At 42.7% G+C, this 21,583-nt stretch overlaps 1 protein-coding gene across 1 annotated transcript in view; it reads left to right on the plus strand.

The window, feature by feature from the left end:
* TULP4 (tubby like protein 4) overlaps positions 1–21,583 on the plus strand; it is a 142,594-nt gene that overhangs the window by 86,073 nt on the left and 34,938 nt on the right. The window contains exons 3-5 of the mRNA XM_005872899.2: positions 9,944–10,072; positions 15,549–15,710; positions 21,114–21,294. Coding sequence (XP_005872961.1) covers positions 9,944–10,072; positions 15,549–15,710; positions 21,114–21,294 — 472 coding nt within the window. The remainder of the gene's footprint in view (positions 1–9,943; positions 10,073–15,548; positions 15,711–21,113; positions 21,295–21,583) is intronic.

Genomic DNA, 21,583 nt, shown 5'->3' on the forward strand with positions numbered 1-21,583 from the left:
TGCATAAATCCTTTGAAAATATACTGAAAGACTAAATTTAATGTCTTTTCTAATTTTATGTAAACTTATGTGTATGAATTATATAAATAATATATTTACTTTGTAAAAAATGTACAACAGGAAGAATATAAAAGTCTTTTGTATTCCCATCTAGAGGTATAACCATTATTTACATTGGGGTAGCTCCTTGTAGACTGCTTTTCTATATACACATTCAGTCGGTTGTCTTTTCATTTTGTTGATGGTTTCTTTTTTTGCTGTGTAGAAGCTTTTTAGTTTGATGTAGTTCCACTTGTTTATTTTTCTCTTGTTGCTTTTACTTTTGGAGTAAGATTAAAAAAAAACAAACATTGCCAAGACCAATGTCAAAAAGCTTTACTTGCCTATGTTTTGTTGTAGGAGTTTTATAGTTTTAGATTTTACATTTAAGTCTTTGATTTATTTTGAATTAAATTTCGCTTATGGTATAAGATGGGGGTCTGACCAACTAGGGTCATTCCTGGCTCTGTCCCACTTGCTGAGAGATTTGGGACAAATCGATGAACAGCTCTAAGCTGCAGTTGCCTATCTTTACAATGGGACGGTCCTAGATATCCCATAGAGGTTTTGCATGCGGACTAATGAGATGATATGTGTGAAGAACCCAGCAGGAGTAACTTCAGAATGAATGGTTATTATTATCTTTAGCACATTTTCTCTTGACAGTAGTCCTGTCAGTTAGGTGCTGGTCCCCTGTTTTACAGACGAGGAAACAGGCTCAGGCTGGCTGTGACACTCACCCGGCCATGCGTCTCATTCTTGTTATTAACAGCACTTACGATGGAGTAGAATTGACTCTTGTTTTTACAGTTTAGAGGTTGCTGGATTCTTTGACCAGCCAAGCTGCCTTTGCTAATTCCCTTCAAAAAGAATGTCATGTATGCATCTGTCAGCAGGATGCAGATGATGTGCATGACAAAGTGGGGAAAAGTCAAATTTTAATAAATAGTGATATACAATTAAATGCAAATAGTTGTTAAAATTGAATATAGGTTATAAAAAAATTCAAAATATATCTCAGATAATTCATCTTACTAGCTGAGAGCCAATGTTAAGTGGTACTTCAGGAACATAGACAGTTGACCCTTGAACAGCACAGGTTCGAACTGCAGGTGTCCACTTACACGCAGATTTGTTCAAGAAACACTGCAAGTGTATTTTCTCTTCCTTATGATTTCCTTTTCTCTAGCTTATCACAGTATATGACATATATGAGCATAAAGAATATGTTAATCAACTTTTATGTTATCAGTAAGGCTTCCAGTCAAGAGTAGGCTATTAATAGTTAAGATTTTGGACAGTCAAAGTTATATGAGGGCCCTGGCTGGTTTGGCTCAGTAGATAGAGCATTGGCCTGCGGACTGAAGGGTCCCGGGTTCAGTTCCGGTCAAGGGCACATGCTCAGGTTGTGGGCTCAATCCCCAGTGGGGGGCATGCAGGTGGCAGCCAATTAATGATTCTCTCTCATCATTGATGTTTCAAATCTCTCTCCCTCTCCCTACCTCTCTGAAATCAATAAAAAAAAATTTTTTTTAAGTTACATGAGGATTTTCATTTGTGTCGGGGCTGGGGACCCCTAACTCTTGTGTTGTTAAAGATCAACTGTACACAGGAAATTAAACTCTTTAAATATTTTGAAGAGGGAATCCTGAGTGTTACACATGCTAGGGAACGAGTAATTATAATTTTCTGCGCAGCTGTTAATAAGCTCACTCCAGTTTTCACTCTAAAAGGGAATGCTGGGCAGAATAGAAGTTGCTTGCCTGTTGAAGGGATCTAGGTAATGAGTGTGTTATCAGGTGGTGCTGAAGCTTCTGGCTGTGGTGTGTGGGGACATGTGGAAATTCCTTTCTTGCAGAGACTTGTGACTCAGGAAGCCTCCTCACACTGTTTCTGAGCCGCTCCAGCGGCTCTGCTTGCATTCCTCGCGTCAAGCTGAGCTCATTCTTGTGTAATTACTTAACCTGCCTGTTCCATCCCTCCGCCCCCCAGCCCTTCTGGATGGCAAGGCAAGTACCATACTTAGCAGTTCCTCTGGCTCCAGCATGGTGTCTGGCGTAGGATAAATGCTCAATAAATGTAAGAAGTACCTTGGCTTCATTTTAATTAGGGTGCTGCCCAGTGTCATTTGCCTGTTAAATGTGTAGTCCAGCCAACCCAGTACTTTAGTAAATAATTGTGTTATTAGAAATGCATAAGTCCTAGCTGGTTCGGCTTAGTGGATAGAGCGTCGGCCTGTGGACTGAAGGGTCCTGGGCTCGATTCCGGTCAAGGGCACATGCCTGGGTTGCGGGCTCGATCCCCGGTGGGGGGTGTGCAAGAAGCAGCCGATCAATGATTCTCTTTCATCATTGATGTTTCCACCTCTCTCTCCCTCTCCTTTCCTCTCTGAAATCAATAAAAATATATTTTAAAAAATAAATGCTTAAGTCATCCTGATAATAATTGTGCTAATGCAGAATTTCATTTCTGGCCTTTTAAAGTATGAAAGAATCATAATTGAATTTGATAAGAAACACAGCTGGGTTTTTTTGCTCTCAGAGTTTGTATTTATTTTGGGTATTTCTGTGTATTGTATAACTTCAAAAGAATGATGACTATTCACTTCCTAACACAGAACCATTGATGGGACAATGTGGCGGTGTACCCAAGCAAGCAGAAAGTAAGGTCTCAATAAGACAGGCCCCTTGATTAAGAAAACCTGCAAGTAGTCCCACATTGACCAGTTTGCCCTGGAAACGAACAAGTACTGCATAAAACATAGCGAATGTGTGTGCCTGCACTACTTACTTTTGTCTGTTGAACATGTTCTGGGTCCTAAGTATAAAGTGTCCCACAACCTAAGAAGTAAAAAGTAAATGTTAGACAGTGTGTGTGACAAAGACGGAGCTGTGCTGGGCCTCCTGCATTTGGAGGCGCTCAGGGCCCCATGTGAAGGGAAGCCCTGGGTGGAGGGCGTGGGCCAGGCCTTCCCAGCATTCGGCAGATAGCTCTCCTCACCTTAGAGACTCATCCTCAGCCTGCAGCTTCCCTGAGCTGGGCCTTCTCATCATTTTATTTCACGTGCTTTTCTTCTGACTTCTGTACATTGGCACCATCTTGATAGGTGGAGACTACATCCCCTCACTCTGTTCTTTTGTTTCATTTTTTTGGATGTATACAACTTCTTTATAATTCTGAGTGGCCATGTAGTTTTTGTAAAAGTGTCTCAGTCTGTTTCCCAGTGTGGTTGAAATTAATCACTCAAAAGCAGTGTGGTATTCTGGACTACTTCTTAGGAGTCTAATCTTAGTGGTAGCTCTACAGATAAATCATGGAAAGGTGTTAGATGAAACTTTGGTGTATGCCGTCTTCTAGCAGAAACGCTCCCTGGCTGATGAGGAAGTTAAGAAGGTTCCCATGAATATTATAAGGACAAGTTAACACGATTCTTTAGCTGCTTTGAGCTTCAGAAGCACGAATATCACCTAAAATCTAGTTGTGAGTTGACCTCGTATAGATGATTCATCCCTTCCATATGGTATTATCTTCCTAATAAGCATGTCCTTAAAAAACTGAAATGCAACCATATGTACAGTGTTTTTAAGGTATCATGGATAACCCAGCAATAATTTTTAAAATGCCATCGTCTCCCCTCCCCCCTTTAACTGGGAAGTGAAAGAAAGTTCAGTTAATTTTCACATGACTTTGATTTTTCTGTACAGAATACACCATCTTCATTCCTGTTTTCTCACAGATATTCTTTAAATACCTCAATTTTTGTGATACAAATAATTTTGAAACAGTAACCATGGTTAATACTAGCTGCCAGTTGAATAAAAGAAAAAAATTAATCTGTGACCTCATCTATGTGCTCTTTTTTTTCCACTTTGACCAGTTCAAACAACAACTGAACTTGCCCTTGGGGTAGGGCTGTGCCAGGCACAGAAAATACTAAGGGTTCTAGCACAGTAGTAGAAAGACAACCCAATTAAAAAGGGGCAAAAGTTCTGAATAGGCATTTCTCCAAAAAAGATATACAAATGTGTAAAAAGCACTTGAAAAGTGCCCAACACCAGTAGCCATCAGGAAAATGCAAGTCAAAGTCACTTCACACCCACTAGGATGGCTACAGTAAAAAAAATAGCAAGTGTTGAGAACGTGGAGAAGTTGGAACCTTCATACATTGTTGTTGCAAATGTAAGTTGGTATAGCCACTTTGGAAAACAATCTGGCAGTTCCTTTAAAAGTTAAACATGAGGTTACCATATGACCCAGCAACTCCACTTCTACACATACAACCAAGAAAATGAAAACGTGTTCATATTCATAGCAGTATTATTCATAATAGACAATAAACAAAATGTGGCATATCCAAACAGTGGAATATTGTTTGGCACATAAAGGGGGGAAATACTGGTCTATGCTATACTATGGATATGCCTTGAAAACATTACACTGAGTAAAAGAACCCAGGCACAAAAGGCCACATACTGTATGATTTCATCTCTGTGAAATGTCCAGAATAGGCAAGTCCGTAGACAGAAAGCTTAGTGCTTGCCTCAGCTTGGAGGGAATATTGGGGTGGAGTTGATTTAAAAGTTAATGTGATGATTGCAGAACTCTTATTCTATGTATGTAAATGGTATACTAAAAAGCATTGAATTGTAAATTTTTTAATTTATTTTAGAGAGAAGAATGGGGAGCAAGAGAGAAACATCAGTTGCCTCCTGCATGTATCCCAACTGGGGATGGAACCCGCAACCTTTTGGTGTATGGGACAATGCTCCAACCAACCAAGTCACACTGGCCAGGGCTGAGTTGTACATTTTAATGAGTGAATTATGTGTGACTTTTGTCCCAATAAAACTACCCCCCCCCCAGTATAACTCATTTGAAACAATTCTAACAATATAAAATTCTACAGAAATATGCTTAATCGTCCTTCAGGAATAGTTGAATTTAGAGATATTTGTGGCATGCCTGCTGTGCCTGGCATAGTGCTGGAGCCTCAGAACACAAAAGCAAAGAAGTTCTCGGGCTGGTGAGGAACAGATGAAGAAGTCATATGCCAACTAACAGGGTGCCATGGGAATAGCAAGAGTGAGTGGCCGGACCATCGAGGAAGTCTTTACCACCCGGTGCCAAGGGCCAGAGGGGTGTTCTGGGCCAAGGGTGGCAGGAAATGTGTGGGGATGTTGATTTTTAAGGTCCAGAGTTGGGTGGGGAGTGCATGTGACAGGAGGTGTGTCTGGAAAAAGGGACCACCTTTCAAACCATTTATCAGAAGAGGAAACCATAGATGTGAATATTGTGCTGAATTGGATTTATATTCTGGACGTGTAGCTCACAAATAAATAGTACAGAGCTCTCACTGATTGAACGTTTGCTGGCACTGTTCTGAGGTCGTTTCTCATACTCCTCACAGCCTAGACTCTAGGCCCGAGAGAGATGCGCTGCTGTTCCCCATCCCTGGCAGACCAGGAGAGGGGCGCTGAGCGGGCCAGCGATTGCCCGCAGCCACACCATTTCACAGACCTTCCTGTTCCTGCCGTGGGCACGAGTCCGGAAACCACTGTTCACACTGAATTTCTTCCAGTCTTTTTAAAGATGCTATTGGCTCTTTGTTTAATACTAAATATATCTAAAATTAAATTGGTACTCATCTTATTTCTCTTATACAGTTGCATTTATTGCTGTTTCACTTAATAAATCACAGAATAAGAACAACTAAGTGCTAATAACCACTTACAGGGATTCACTACTTGAACTATTTGTATTTAGCATTCATTCGAATTACATTCTCTTCAAGTTGAGGAAAATATTTATGACTATTGAGGATACTAGTTGTTCACTGAGGTGGTTTCCCATATATTTCTATAAAATATAAATGATATTCATATTTATCAACACCATTTGAAGGGTTCTTGCTTGAAAAGATGACTATCCTTGAGTTGGGTTAACTGACAATTTTTTCTAAAAATAGTTCTAGGTGTCAGAAGTGAAGTGACTTATTTAGGGCATTGGATTACAGCCCAGATAGACTTTCAGCTGCCCTGCCCTATATTGTTAGTATAGGTTTCTCTACTTTTAATAGTCCTTGAAAAATATTTATTGGTAACAATACCTATAGCATGCTAGAACAGCTTGCACTAGAGAGGGTAACAGGCTGGCAGTTTCTGAATAATCAAAGCCCGAGGTCAAAGCTTAGCTTCTCATCTGCCTTTTTAGTGGAAGATCGCGCACTTCAGCGAACACCCTGCACACTGAGGGTCTTCTGTGCCCAGAGTCACGCTGAGCCCCGTTTTCCTTTAAAAGGGAAGGAAAGTTCTGCCTTAGAATGCCCGGGCACCCTGCATTCTGCCGCATAATTTGGGCGACTGAGAACCCAGCTGGCCTGCTGCTTGGTAATTCCTCAACACTCTGGTATGTCTTGATGTTGCCAAATAGACTGGAAGGATTCGGAGAACAGGAAATAAACTTCTGGGAGATAAGACGAACTGTAGACCAGACGAGAGAGGAAATGAGAATAGGAATCCAGGGAAACATTAGCAGTTTTACTTTATTTTTAAACCCAGAATTGTTGGAAAGATTTCTTTCCCTAATTTAGGGGAGCTATCCACTTACTCGGTTTTATTGGTTAGAACTCACAGCAAACAAGTATGTGTGGGGGGACTACGTTTCCATTTATAGCTGCATCTCAGCTGGTCAGGAATTGCAAAAGGGTGCGCGGGAGCCTGTGAACTTGCTGTTGATCTTACAGCTACCACTGTGTTCTCATCAGACCAAGGAATCTGTGAAGTTAGAAATGACTTTAAAACATATCTTACCTTTCCTCTTTAGTGTTTGTGTCATGCTGTGACCGTGCTGGCTGTTTTCATAAAGAAGAGTTTGATTACTGATGTGAACCAAATATGCAACCATACCTGGATGTTAAAGCAAAAAGGCAAAAGTACAGAGAATTGACTAGCCTTTATGCTCTCAAATATGACACCTTGTCATCAGATAGTATTTCATAAGGAAGGTCATAGTACATGAATAGCTTTCAGTAACCTTTTATAGTTCACATGTTAACTTACTCATGGTCAGCAATGAATATCATGTTATTGGTCATATTCTGTCCTGGGGCAGCCATTCTGGAGGCTGTCAGTGATTGTGGGCTTAAAGGCGAGCCTGTGGCTTTAGGAAACACTTAGTAGCAACATGCACTTTCGTGGATTGCAAGGCTCAGGCCAAAGCATCACTGGGCCTGAAAGAACTTTATAAAGTTGGCTTTTATGGACCATTTGGAAATTCTAAATTTTATGACACATTCAGTGCATTTAAAGACTTTTGTTGCTGTTTTGGTTTTACTGTTTTTAAAAAATTAGATCAGTACTTTAAATAGAGAATTTTAAAAACTAGAATTAAATAAATGAACCTGGATTTGTTGCCCCCCATCCACCTGTGTCGAGGGTCCTCCTGTGCATGTTCACAGCTCTCTAATTGCAGATAGAGCACTAGATTGTGTCCATTTACTGAACTGAACTCGACAAGGACAAAGATGGCTTAGCACCCAACAGTTTGTAATAGGCAGGCAGGCAGGCAGTGTTGGCTGTTGTTAAAATGCCTTTGGGAGTTGAAAATAACCTGCTAGAAATAGCTTTCAATAACCTTTTATAGTTCAAAGATATAACTGAATAAGGATCATAACTTCTAATTATGTATTACTCTTTGGCACAATATATTCAAAATTACTGTGTGTCAGTATTCCAAGATGATCAGGATTCTGTCCCTTTCTTCAGGCAGCACAGCTCAGTAGGGAGGGCATCTATGCAGTGAGAGTTACCACTCATAAAGCGGGTGGTGTGAGCGCTGCACATGCAGAGCTGGGACCAGAGTGTGGCAGGCGCTCAGCAGAGGGGTGGCTGAATGGGGCTGCTGGGAGCTGTCGGTGTCTGCATCCTTGGAAGTTGCCTTTGGCGTGGGAACCATCAGCTAAGTTAGATTTGACTAGTGATTGCCATGTCTGGAAATTGCAACCTCACAGCTCTCTTTGATTTTTGAATTTTTAAAAATATGTGTATTTTTATTGATTTCAGAGAGGAAGGGAGAGGGAAAGAGAGATCGAAATATCAATGATGAGAGAGAATCATTGATCGCCTGCCTCCTGAAAGTCTCACGCTGGGGATTGAGCCTGCAACCGGGCATGTGCCCTGACCGGGAATTGAACTGTGACCTCCTGGTTCATAGGTTGACAGTCAACCACTGAGCCACGTTGGCTGGGCCAGAATTTTTTTGTTTTGTTTTGTTTTGTTTTAAAAGCAACAGCATCCTTACATTTTGAGTGGGTAAGAATTTCCTCTTGGAAAATTTGAGGATTTTATTATGCATCTTTTTTAAATGAATTTTATAACTAATGCTAATGCCATTAGTTATGGGGGCCGCTTATAGCTCTCTGGTGCCTTGAAAACAAACTTAAGGACTAAAATCAGGTGTGCCCATGGTACAGCTTGGAGAAGTGACTGGGCTTCTGCATTGGTCAGTGTTTTGGACACAGATGGGCATGAGGAAGTCCTTGACAATCTGTCATTGTACAATTGACCCTCAAACACCATGGGTTTGAACTGCATGGTCCACTTATATGTGGCTGTTTTTCAATAAATATGTAGTCAGCCCTCTGTGTCCGCAGGTTTTGCATCCACCAACTGCAGGCGCAGATGGCCAGTTGCACACATTGATCTATGCCGTTTTATATGGCGGCCTTGAGCATTCTCAGATTTTGGTATTTATAGCAGTCCTGGAACCAGTCCCTCAGAGAAGCTGATGGGTAGCCTTAGTTAAGTTTTGGGGAAATTAAAAGCTGTAGGTGGATTTTTTTATGTGAGTGGGGTCAGTGCCCTTAGCAAGGGTCAACTGTACACATTAGAATTTGGAGACCATTTACACAGGGGCCACTTGTTCATGAGGGTGGTTCATTTATTAGGCACAAGGCCCTGGGAGGAGACGGGATCCAAAGCTTTCTTATGGACATCAGGCGTGCTCTTGCCAGTTAGTGATAGTCCTAGTTTGACAGACACACCTCAGTATATAGTCACATATTTGTGGATGTTCTGGCTCCCAGCTGGACTTTTCCCAAGAGCGGGGCCTGGTCTTCTCCAGCTTCGTATTGGTTACAGCGTCACACAGCAGGAACCTTAAGTATGAGCTGAATGTCTGACCGATTGACTTAATTCGGCATGATCACCAACATGGGCCAGTCAGGTGACACTCAGAGAACATCCACACAGTGAAAGTGGGGAGTCGTTTTGTGGCTCCTGGGCTCCTGGGCTCACTTCATAGCCCTGTGTCCTTAGAGGGTTCACTGGACTCTATGAGGGCTGCCCCCAAGCATTCACCTAGTTCCACAGACCACCTCCCAGAGGGCCTGCCTTTTAGATGGAGTGAAAGTTGAGAAAGATGAAAGCAAAATCTAGAAAATATATGGAGGATTTCACATTGGGAGGAAAATGAAATTAAATAGGTCTCATCCATGCCTCTTACTGCACTAAAAAATAATACTCTGATTCACATACACAATATATTCTGTGAAAATTGTTTTCCCATCATACAGTACTGTCAGGTGAAAGATCCTTGCACCTGTGAAAGGCAAGACAGAGTACAGATGGCCTCTGGTCCTCTGTTTTTACACCAGTGGGTATTCCCATGCTGCACTTTATCATTTGCTCAGGTGCCTGCTGTTTCTCAGGAAGCCCTTATGTGGGTCTGGTTCCCTATGAGCCGTGTGTGGACTGTGGCCTATCCCCTCCACTGATCCCCACATCCTCCCCAGGCTTTTCCTTGGACCATGCCTTCTGCTTAGTTTTGAAGTTTGATCTCTTTGTAGGCGTAATCCTGGCCCACTGGTTCATTCCTTGTGGTAAATGTCATCTTGGTTGTTTTCTAGGTTGTGCTGGTAAGGTGGAATGAGCCATACCAGAAGCTGGCCACGTGTGACGCAGATGGAGGGATATTTGTGTGGATTCAGTATGAAGGGAGATGGTCTGTGGAACTGGTCAACGACCGAGGGGCTCAGGTGAGTGGGCTGGACCCTCTTCCAGTGGAAGACTGCTGGAGAGACAACACAAGTCATGTGTTCCAGGGCAAATGGGAACTCTTTCCAGAAATGGGTGGAGTAGAAATAAATAAAACTAGAACCCTGCTTTTCATGCTTCGTGCATATATCACTTCAGCTGTGCTGCTCTTGTGAGAACGCTCTGAGTTTTCAAGCTTGAATTAAATCTGTGAAATCACTTTTCACATTCAGCGTTGTGATTGCTTGCTGAATCTGGGTCCTGAAGCACTCTGGCATATCACTCTTTTGCTCCCTTTCACACGGTGTTTTCCTGTGCTGTCACCTCCTGGCTGTCTCACAGGGAGCTCCACATGGCTGTTTCTCACAACCCACTCACCAAACTGAGTTGTCAACACTTTCTTCTCTCAGGTTGCAATGAGCGTGGCCACCTGTTGTCCTCCCTCAGCTCTTCCTTTCTGATATAAATTTGTCTCCCCCAGAGGAAAACAACTGCTCCAGGGATGCCCTGCTGAGCTGTGCTATTTTTGAACCGCTCCATAGATTCCTCTGGCTTGTGGGACAGCTCTGCCCCTCCTCCCACAGGAGGATGGGCAGCACAGCACACATGTGCCATCCCAGGGATTTAACAGAACTAGGGCTTCAGAACCGAATCCTCAGGGGACCTTTGTTGATGGGGGGTTTCTTAGTCTATTCTCCTCTCCTAGGGTGGGTTTCCCTGTGAGCTCCCCAAGTTTGAAAGATAAAGAGATCAGTGACGTGGCATAAAATTGCAAGGAGTGAAGATATTTTCGCAGTTATTATTAGCAGATCCTTATTAGAGGATCTTTATAAGATGTCATCACAGACTAATCTACTTCTGGGTAAAAATCAAATTTTCTTTCTTTGTGACTTTATTTATTTGTTAGGGTAAATGTAATAGTTTTGACTAACTCTGAAAAGGCCATCCTATATAATAAGAGAGGAATATGCTAATTAGCCATTACGCCCTGAGGCGTAATGACCAAGCACATCACAGACCAGATAGATCACTGATCAGCAGGAGGGTGGGCCAGCGAGGTACAAGTGGTACAGGCGGGCAGCGGAGAGCTACAGGAGGGGGCAGGGCAGCAAGCTGTGGGTGTGGGGGGGGGGAGCTACAGGAGGGGGCAGGGCAGCAAGCTGTGGGTGTGGGGGGAGCTACAGGAGGGTAGGGCAGCAGGCGGAGAGCTACAGGGCCGCAGCGACCTACTGGCGCACAGATTTGTGTGCAGGGCTACTAGTATTATAATAGGCAGTTAGACAGACATGAGCAGAGCAAGGATTTGGGCCAGGTACAGAAGGTCACCAGGGCGAAAAGCCCCGGGCGCCTAGCAAGGAGCAAAACTGTGAAAACAAGGACCTTGCCCCCAGGGTAACCTTTCCTCCCCTCACATGTCACTAGTCATGTAGGTTAGACCCCTGGCCTTTCCTCCCTAAGGAAACACCCAGGCCTCAGCTGTATTTCAGCTCCAGGCCCAGTAAAGCAGCAAAACCACACAAGTGAGGCCACGGCGGCCTCAGGACCGGCTGCACTGACTGCTGGCACCACCCAATCAGTGGAGACCATGACCCTGAAAGAGCACACTTGGAAAGCTAATGAACATTCTATTAAGACCTCCCCTAAGATTCCAGCCTGCAAGGGAGAGAAATACCACACCCACATCTTTACCTTCCCCCACAGGTGTGAGAGGACCTGTAAGACTTAAGCCAGGGGAGCAGTGGGCAGCGGCAGCTCGTCCCAGACTAAGCCCCGACCCTGTCTCCAAGGCCCCCCTTTCTCTGACTTCCCAGGAGCAGAGCAGCCCAGCAGAGGCTCCTCTGGTGCTGCTTCTTGCCCTTCCTTGTCCTGAATGTGTTTTTGCTACAGACAATAAATTCTTGCTTGCTTTGCTACACTTTCTCTCTTGACTGAAATCTTTCCTTCAAGAAGACAAGAACCAAGGTCTCTAGACTCAGTAACAATATCAGTTTCCTGCATACCTCCAAAGAGTGAAAAAGGAAGGGTGACTACTAATTTGCCTTCTGAATAGAGCTGCAGATGTAGAAATCTCAGGATTATGAGAAATTCATGTCACCTGCAGGGGATGTTGTCAAGAGCATGATCTCTAGAGTCAGACCACATGAGCCAACAATCTCACTCAGTGACTTCTTAGTGGGAAATATTTATCTGGACCTCAGTTTCCTCATCTGTAACATAGGGACTGTAATGGTACCTGCCTCCGAGAAGCACTAGAACTTAAAAAAACTATGGAAAGTGCTTATAGCATTGTCTGCATATGAGAGTCTCCACAGCTGTTAAAGTGTCTACAGACGTGTGAGGCACTGTTGCCACTTAGCGCCTGAACTCAGAGCCCAGCTGCCCTAAAATAGTAGCCAAAACGTCATCACCAAAGAGCGGCCTCAGGTCTTGAGGCTGCAGCTCTCCCAGGCTTCCTGTAAAGACTTGTGAATTGGTCCGTAAGGGTCTCTAAAGTGCTGAAAGGATAGCCCTTTCAGAAGATGCTATTATTCTCAGTTAATGGGAGGAAAAAGGTCAGGAGGTTCAGTAACTTGCTCAAGAAAGTTCCTGGATGCTAAAGCCAGAATTGAGCCCAAGATTGAGTCCCAAACGCTGTATCACTGCCTTGTTCCCCAGCAAGAAACTCTCTTCTCTTTTAGCAGAAATGCATGTATTGTTCATGGTATACTGGTAAGATAGATTGTTCCAAGCATTTTTTGAGATAACAATACTGTTTAATTGCTTTATGTTTTTAATCCTGCATTGTGGTTTCCCAAAGTGCTTATTTAGTTCTTTCAGTTCTGAATGTACCTTTGCCGTGTTCCCTACCCTAAGAAATACTAGTATAGACTTCAGATGGGAGATGGTGTGAGAGGTCCTCCCCAGGCCCACCCCTCCTTGTCACTCAGATGTGACCAGGTAGCTGCCAGGCACTTCCCCTCTGACATGGCACAGAACACCCAGGAAAGGTGCTTCCTGCCATCAAGAGGCAAAAGGGCCTGGAAAAAGCTGACTCTTGGTCAACAGTGCTTTCGGAGAAAGATCTTGATCAGAAGAGGGAAATGTGAAAAGTAATAAACATCAAGAGGCAAAAGGGCCACTGAGTCTGGGAAAAGCTGACTCTTGGTCAGCAGTGCTTTCGGAGAGAGATCTTGATCAGAAGAGGGAAATGTGAAAAGTAATAAACAGAAACCTCATTGAAAATGGAGTCAGGAGGCTGGATGAGAGAACTTTCATGCACATTTCACTCAACACACAGGACTGACCCCACAGGAAGAGAGGCACCTGCATCTCTGATAGGAAGTGATACTAGACTCAGCAGGAGGGAGGGAAGATTCCTCCTCCCAAGTCCATAAAAGAGTGTGCCTCTCCTTTGTTTCTCTGTCCATGCCTGTGGTTCACCATTACAGCTTACATCCCTAACATTATACAAAAGAGCTCCAGCCTCAGCAGCCAAGTAGAGCTGTTACCACATCATTTTCTCCTGACGGGCAGCCTGTCTGAGGAGGGAACCTTCTGTCATGTCCATACAGCAGCTGTGTGGTCTCTATCACCACTGTATTCCTCAGCTTTTCTTGTCATTTAGAGTTTGGTGCAAATGGCATGTTAGAAAGAAAAAAAGTAAGTTAGGATGACCTGGGGTTGAGTGAGCTTACATGCACCATAGAACATCTGGAGCACCTAGAATCTCACAAAAGCCTGTGCCAGCTAGGTTCTACCAAAGTAATCATTATATCTTGTGATCTGATTTACATTTTTATATAATTTTACTTTGTAGAGCTCTGATCCTACACATCTCAGAACCCATTGAGCAGTTGTCATCATTAAATGCCTACATTTTGGGGAGGGTTGGTTGCTTTTAATTGTGTTGAAGTCAAATCTTATGTAAGTAAAGAACATAGCACTCTGGTGATGATGAATCACTGGTCGAAGGAACAGTGGCTCTCTACACCTGAAACAGTGTCTGGTAGGAGGAGGGACAATTCTGTGACTTGGAAGAGGAATATCCTTGAAATCTGCTCATAGAAAAATAATACTTTTTAGAAGTGACAGGTGATCCTTGTTACATAGCATGCCTTTCATTGAGACAAAGCAATCAAACATCTGGCAAAAGCTGATTGATGCTTTAATAATTTCTTTTTTAGGAAATGATTGAGTCCTTTGTTTCAAAGTTGAGTCTGGAACAGTGTATGCATAGTTTCACAGTATTAGGCACCAAGGATGGTCTGATAAAAGCTGCCTCAGGCGTGGGCCATTCGGGCTGCAGCTCAGCTTCAGTTAATCCATGTCTGAGAACACTCGTTAGTGAAGCAAGAGCACTGTAACCCCCTGCAACTGAAAGACAACCAGTAGAAGAGCCTTTCTACTTATTTTCTTTAAAGCATTTGGTTCTGAGTTCCCCTGTTTTTGTTTTTCCAGTTGTGACATGTTCTTATCACTCTGTGCTCACCAAATTTAATAAAACCAATTAATTCATGTAAATATCCTATGCGATCATTTTTGTGATTATAAGGTTGGTGGGGTGGTGTCTTGGACAAGATTCTTTTCACTGACTAGATCAGTGATGGCGAACCTATGACATGCGTGTCAGTGGTGACACGCGAACTCATTTTTTTGGTTGATTTTTCTTTGTTAAATGGCATTTAAATATATAAAATAAATATCAAAAATATAAATCTTTGTTTTACTATGGTTGCAAATATCAAAAAATTTCTATATGTGACATGGCACCAGAGTTAAGTTAGGGTTTTTCAAAATGCTGACACGCCGAGCTCAAAAGGTTCGCCATCACTGGACTATATCAAGCATGTCAAACTCAAAGGCTAACACAAGCCAAATTAACAAGGTTTGCTAGTAAGTTTATGTGGGCTGCAAAAAAACAAAAGCTTCAATTTTCATAGAAACGTAGGATTATTTCGATAGAGACATGCTGAATACAAAGGGCTGAAATAAATGAGTAATCGTTAACATAAAATAATAGAACATTTTAATAAAAATTAATATTTTTTCTTGAACATTAACTTACCAGACACTGAATAACTGCACAAATTAATAAGCGTAACCAGTCCAAGACTAATGATGTGACAATTGGCTGCTAGGATATTCGCTGCTGGTATTAGTGGAGAGAAATGGTGCGCCTGCGCGTAAGGGAAATGAATGCAACATGATTATAGTAATCAGTCATTAGCGAACGTTGTAGTTCGTTATTAATAATTAGAGGCCAGGTGCACAAATTCATGCACGGGTGGGGTCCAGCCAGCCCGCCCCCTGGTCGAGCTCCTGGTCAAGGGGACAATTTGCATATTAGCCTTTTATTATATAGGATATTTATATTGTTCTCTTTAAAGCCGCCTTGACCTTAGCCAAAGGCTAAGTTAAGGACTGCATCTAGGTCTTTGATGAAAGTGCTTTCCATTTAAGATTACAAATTGACCACTTTTATCTGTGTGTGTCTCAAAGGTGAGTGATTTCACGTGGAGCCACGATGGGACTCAAGCGCTTATTTCATATCGAGATGGGTTTGTCCTGGTCGGTTCTGTCAGTGGACAAAGACACTGGTCATCTGAGATCAACCTGGAAAGTCAGATCACATGTGGCATATGGACTCCTGATGACCAACAGGTAATGCATCTTGAATATAGGTGTGTAATGTTAAAGCCATGAGAGATGAGGAGGAAATGAGTAAAAAATTATCACACAAGGAAAAACGGCTGGGCTAGGGGAGTTTGCTCCAAAGCTTCTTAAAGAATCACAAAGGAAAAGAACAATGACAGTGTCCAGGTAAATATTAAAACAAAAATTTGAAATGAACCATAGATTGGAAAAATAATATTTCCCACCAGTATGGTAAATATTGGGTAAATATTTTAATTACAGAAAATGTTGACCCAAATTTAGTTTTGAATCTACATAAGTAGTCAATTAATAAATGGATAATGGACATAAACAGTAATTTACAAAAGAAGTTCAACTAGTCAGTAATCATGTGGTGGAAAATTATTCTCAGGGAAAAAATGCAAAATAGCATAATGAGGACATATTTTCACTTTTAGCAAAAGTAGTAATAAACTGATACAGATGATTTTACTGATTATTGATGAGTACAATCAAGTATTCTCATTCATTGCTAGTAATAATGTGTATTAGACATTTGAAGAAGCATTTTGGTGTACAGTATGTAAAAAATATTAAAAATTATCAACCACTTTGACCTGGTAATATACTTTAGGAATTTATCTAAAAGAAACAAAGAGAAGCCCTGGTCGGTATTGCTTGGTGAATAGAGTTTTAGCCTGCACACCAAAAGGTCTTGGGTTTGATTCCTGCTCAAGGGCGTGTACCTAGGTTGCAGGTTCGATTCCCTGGCCCTGGTTCGATGTGTCTCTCTCATGGATGTTTCTCTCTCTCTCTCTCTCTCTCTCTCTCTCTCTCTCTCTCTCCCCCCCCCCCCTCCCCCCTGAAAAAAAATAAAAAAAAAAAAAAAGGTAAGAGCAGCCCAGCTCTCAGGAGCAGAGATCCCCTCGGGCCCCTGCCCCGACTCGAAAAAGAAACAAACAAAGGGAAGAAAATAACAGTTCTTTATTGAAGTATTATTTATTATCAACTTTCCAGGTTGATCTCAGATGACCAGTGTCTTTGTCCATTGGAGATAGCACATCAGCCTACTAATCTCAAAATAAAATGGTTAAGTAAACTGTGGTGTAACCACTTAAGGTATTACATAGTAGTGCTGTAAATTGTAGATTGTGGTATAAAGATGGTGTAATAATTTGGAAGAGCTCTTATGGTCTAATGTAAAGAGGAAAGGCCGGATTTGAACGGTATATGTGGTATGATTACCACATCATAAACACCCAAGAGAAACCCGCTGTGTAGTAGGAAGAACTGGAACGAAGTGAATCCAAATGCCACGGACAGGTTGTGATTTTATGGTGAGGAGCCTTCTGGTCATTTTTTTTAAACCTAATTTCAAAATAATTTTTGGTGTTCTAATTTCACGATAAAACAATATATAATAGCCTAATAAGATCAGATGTTGATAATTGATTTTTAAATATAATGTTTATGAGGTAAAACCTTTATAAATATAAAACTTGTCCAAGTACAGCAGAATCCATACAATGCTGAAACATTTTAAGCAGTATAATATGGAACCATACTTTTATTTTGAGACACTGTTTTGTTTTTACTAAATTGCTTTCCTCTAGTCATATGTTTCATGTTTCCTTTTTTTAAAAAATAAAAATGGCCAATTTGTTTTCTTCTCAAACTTAGTGTTGTGAGAAAGGAATACATTGAAATTGAGAATTTATATGGGTACTATAATTACTTTAAAATTTCATTGATTTTAAAAACTGCCCTGCAATGAGAGAGAGCTGTTGACCTGATGTGGCCTGAGGACCCTCAGGTTTCCACCAGCCTGTTAGCTCTTGGTGTCCACATTACAGAGGGCTTGTCCCTCACCCAGGCATGAACCCTGCAGTCCGGCAGGGAAAATATGAGACAAATTTACATAATTTTGTCATCAGTTCGTAATTAAAAGCGTTTTTGGAAGATTTGAACAGAGCATTGATTTATAGCCTAAAGAATCAATTAAAGAAGTTCTTCCTTCACTTGGCAAAGACCAAACTTTGGGCAGAAACTCATTTACTAAGAGTCACTGAGCATCCACTCGTGACAGGAAACATGAGAAATTTGGCTGCAGACTTGCTCTCGAGAAGCTCATGGTGTAATGGGCAAGACAGACTTGCAAAACAGAGCCAAGCTCACAGTGCCGTGGAGGCCATGGTTAGAGTGAGGTTAATTCTGTGATGCGTCCGAAAGCTTTCAGACATGGTGTCTGAGCACTTGTGATGTGACAGACACCATACTGGACATTGGAGATAGCACATCAGCCACAGTCTTTTCTGGGAGAGGACCTGGCTGTGTGTGTGTTGGTTGTTTGGGAAAGGACAAGATCACACATTTCATCTGGGACTTGTTGACTCTGAAGGCCCTTTGGCTCATTCAAGTAGCAGGTCGGCAAGGGCATGTGTGAGCCTGAGCTTAGGGAGAGGCCTGGACAGGGAGCTAGTGTGGGTGGGGCCCTCGAAGCCGTGGACATGACTGATCTAGAGAGAGAAGAGGGCCTCGGGCCAAGCCTGGAAGAGGAGCCAGCCCGGCTCCCTGGAGAGAGCACCCGAATGCGGGAGGAGAAGCACGGAGACTGGTGTCCTTGCCATGGGTGTGCTATTATTAGACTTTCCGTCTTGTTCTCTTCAAGTCCAGGCCTCACATAGCCTGTCTCATGGGAAGTGATTAGGCATGAAAAGTACGTGTAATAGGCGAGATTTTTAAAAATCTGATTTCATGTTGTATCTGTGACATACTTGTTCCAAAACAGAGTAACTCCCTGCATCATTGCTTGACAACTAGACAATTCGTGCTGGTTTTTCCTTCTCTCAGATTTTATAGGGTCTGATCTTCCCAAGAGGGCTGTGTTTGGAACTGGCTGATGGTGGAGCTTTGGGGGAGGGGGGCTTTTTGTTCCATGTTGCCTTACTGTAATGTTGAGCAGTGGCCACCAGTCCTTTCATTCAGGAATTAGGTGTCTGTTCTATTGTTTGGCATCAGTTTCTCTAAAATGGAAAGATGTGTGTTACTTGAAAACGCTTCAGTGCAGAGGCCTTTCTTCCTCCCTCCACAAATACTGCCACGGTCACCTGCTATGACAGGCCCCGGGGAGATGGCGGTGAGCAGAGCGGGCCGGTCCAGTCCTCAGAAGCTTGCGGTCTGTGTGGGAGTCAGGTATGAAAAATCATACAGGAAAGATTGAGAATAGTGATGATTGCACCAGTGGAACATGGTGGGTACGGCAGAGTCCACCACAGACAGGGCGGGGATCTCCTTTCCTGCGTCCTTGTGAAGAGTAATTCATTGTTGGCTAATGAGCTATCGTTATTAAAAACAAAAGTCATAAATGATCAATGACCCCTTCAGCCAGCACCAAGGTACAGAGATGCTCTTCAGAACAGACTTGAAAAATGAGTGAGGCTGTGCAAAGCAGGGGAAGAAAAGCCTTTGTCACCCGTGACATTTGCCTTCTAGTGGGGTCCCCACATATCTTTTTCACTTGAAACATGTAAATTGTACATTTTAGTTAAAGTTATAGGAAGTCATGTTCTGTATGTATCATCATTTAAAACTGCTTACCAACATGTTCAATGTCTGCCATTCTAGAGTTCGGCAGTGTTCCTGTTGGTTTTGTCTGGTTTTCTTTAAGTAGCGTGGACTAATAAATTGATCCACTTCTGAGGGAAAACAGTTTTAGCCTTTTTTTTTTTTTAGCTTTCAGTCATTAAAATGTAGATCATGTTTAAAGAAATATTTAGTAGAAATTGATTTATCCTAACAGTCCTATGAAATCTGTGAGCTTATTACTACTTAAATGAATTATATCATCCCATGCAATTCATCTCAATCATCAGCATTGATGTCCTAAAATTACCTTTTTAAAAAAATATGTTTTTATTGATTTCAGAGATTAAGGGAGAGGGAGAGAGTCAGAAACATCAATAATGAGAGAGAATCATTGATCGGCTGTCTCCTACATGCCCCCCTACTGGGAATCGAGCCCACAACCTGGGCATGTGCCTTTGACTGGAATCGAACCCAGGACCCTTCAGTCCGTAGGCCTATGCTCTACCCACTGAGCCAAACCAGCTGGGGCTAAAATTACCTTTTGATTGTCATTTACTTTAGTTTATTCATTTAACAAAAAATACTTGTTGGTTGTCCACTGTGTACCCAAAGCTCTTTTAGGTACAATGGGGTACCTCTGTGAATAGTCTTTGCCCCCAAGCTTAGTGTCATAACCTTAAAAGCAAAAAGAGGCAGGAGTTTAAAAAGCCTTATTAAATCCTGGTCTTTCTAGTCAGATAGCCCTGGCTTGACCACTTAACAGCTTTGTCAACTTGACCCCTTCCAATTGTTTCTGCACCTGTAAAATGGAAATAGTTTGCTTGGTTGTCACAATGAGTTGCTCTGGGGTAGACAAATCTCATTAGACACAAAAGACAGAAAGTTTTCATGGCAAGAGATGCAGAGCCCGCCCGTGCCCACCACACAGACCAGAAGATATCAGCATGCTTCCCAGGCCCAGGTTCCCCTCGTGACGTCCGGCTGGATGGCACCACTGTCAGGGGGCTGCCAGCCTCTGTGAGATACTCTAGCGCTGCTCTGATGGGGGACGGGGGGTCACTCCCACCCCCCGTCCTCTGCCTGCCTGTGCTCTAGCTCTGCCATGTGCCTGTCCCATCTCCCAGCAGGGCCCTGAGTGTGTGCTCCCAGACCTGGGGACCTGAGGGAATTCCCTAGGTCCATCCAGCTTCATTCCAGCATTGCTGGGACTTCACTCACAGGAGTGTTCTGACAGTTATGAGGCGCAGCTTTTAGTATAGCGCTTATCACAAAGTCAGCACTTAGTGAAGGTATTATTACCGTTAATGCTTTATAACATTAATTATCAACTAATACCATTCTTATTCACAGTGAAATAAAACAAACTATTTCAGGAACATCTTTTCCAAATATGATTAGATAACATGCTTACATAACCAGATGTATTTTCTCTAGGTCAGACATACACCTAAGCTTGTCTTCTAAATCTAATAATGAACCTCTGCTACTTCTTTATTTTCCAGAAAAATAAGTGAATAACCCTCTTCCTTCAACCCAATAAAACAAAACAAGCCACAAAAAGTGAAACCAGGATTTGCTCATATTATTTGATAATGTCCATACAACATAATGAATATGTTTATTGTGCTGCTGGTCATATTTCAGTATTAGAGGACTCGAGTTTTTACAATAACAGTCAGCTAAATTTTCACTGCTTAATGCTTTGTGTATCCCCTCAGTTACTTAACTGGTCTGTGTTTTTATTCCAAATATACTTTGTCCTTCTAAACAAGTTGAGGTGATGAGGTGTGTGGGAAACGGAGGCCTTCCCTCCCGTCCATCAGCAGTCCTGGTGCTCACTTGCAGGTGCTGTTCGGCACGGCCGACGGGCAGGTGATCGTCATGGACTGCCACGGCAGGATGCTGGCGCACGTCCTCCTGCACGAGTCGGACGGCATCCTCAGCATGTCCTGGAACTACCCTGCCTTCCTGGTGGAGGACAGCAGCGAGAGCGACACGGACTCAGACGACTACTCCCCGCCCCAAGGTAGCTCGCTGCTCCACAGGGACAGCGTATGGAGGGAATGAACCGCGTTAGAGGCAGAAGGGGAAAGGTCTGCCACAGGCACAGCACCCTCACTTGTTGGGAAGAGTTCGCGAACCGAATTGCAAGGCCCCTCGGACCAATCTGTGTTCTCTATTTGACTGTCTTCTCTCTGCCACCCCCTGTCTCACTGTCGCTGGTCAAGTTGATTGGCATAGGTTTCCTACACATAAAATGCTCTCGCTTTGTCTTCTTCCTTTCCCAGATGTGTGTGTAATGCTTCCCAGAGAAT

This window comes from Myotis brandtii, unplaced genomic scaffold (genome assembly GCF_000412655.1).
Source record: "Myotis brandtii unplaced genomic scaffold, ASM41265v1 scaffold395, whole genome shotgun sequence".
Lineage (NCBI taxonomy): Eukaryota > Metazoa > Chordata > Mammalia > Chiroptera > Vespertilionidae > Myotis > Myotis brandtii.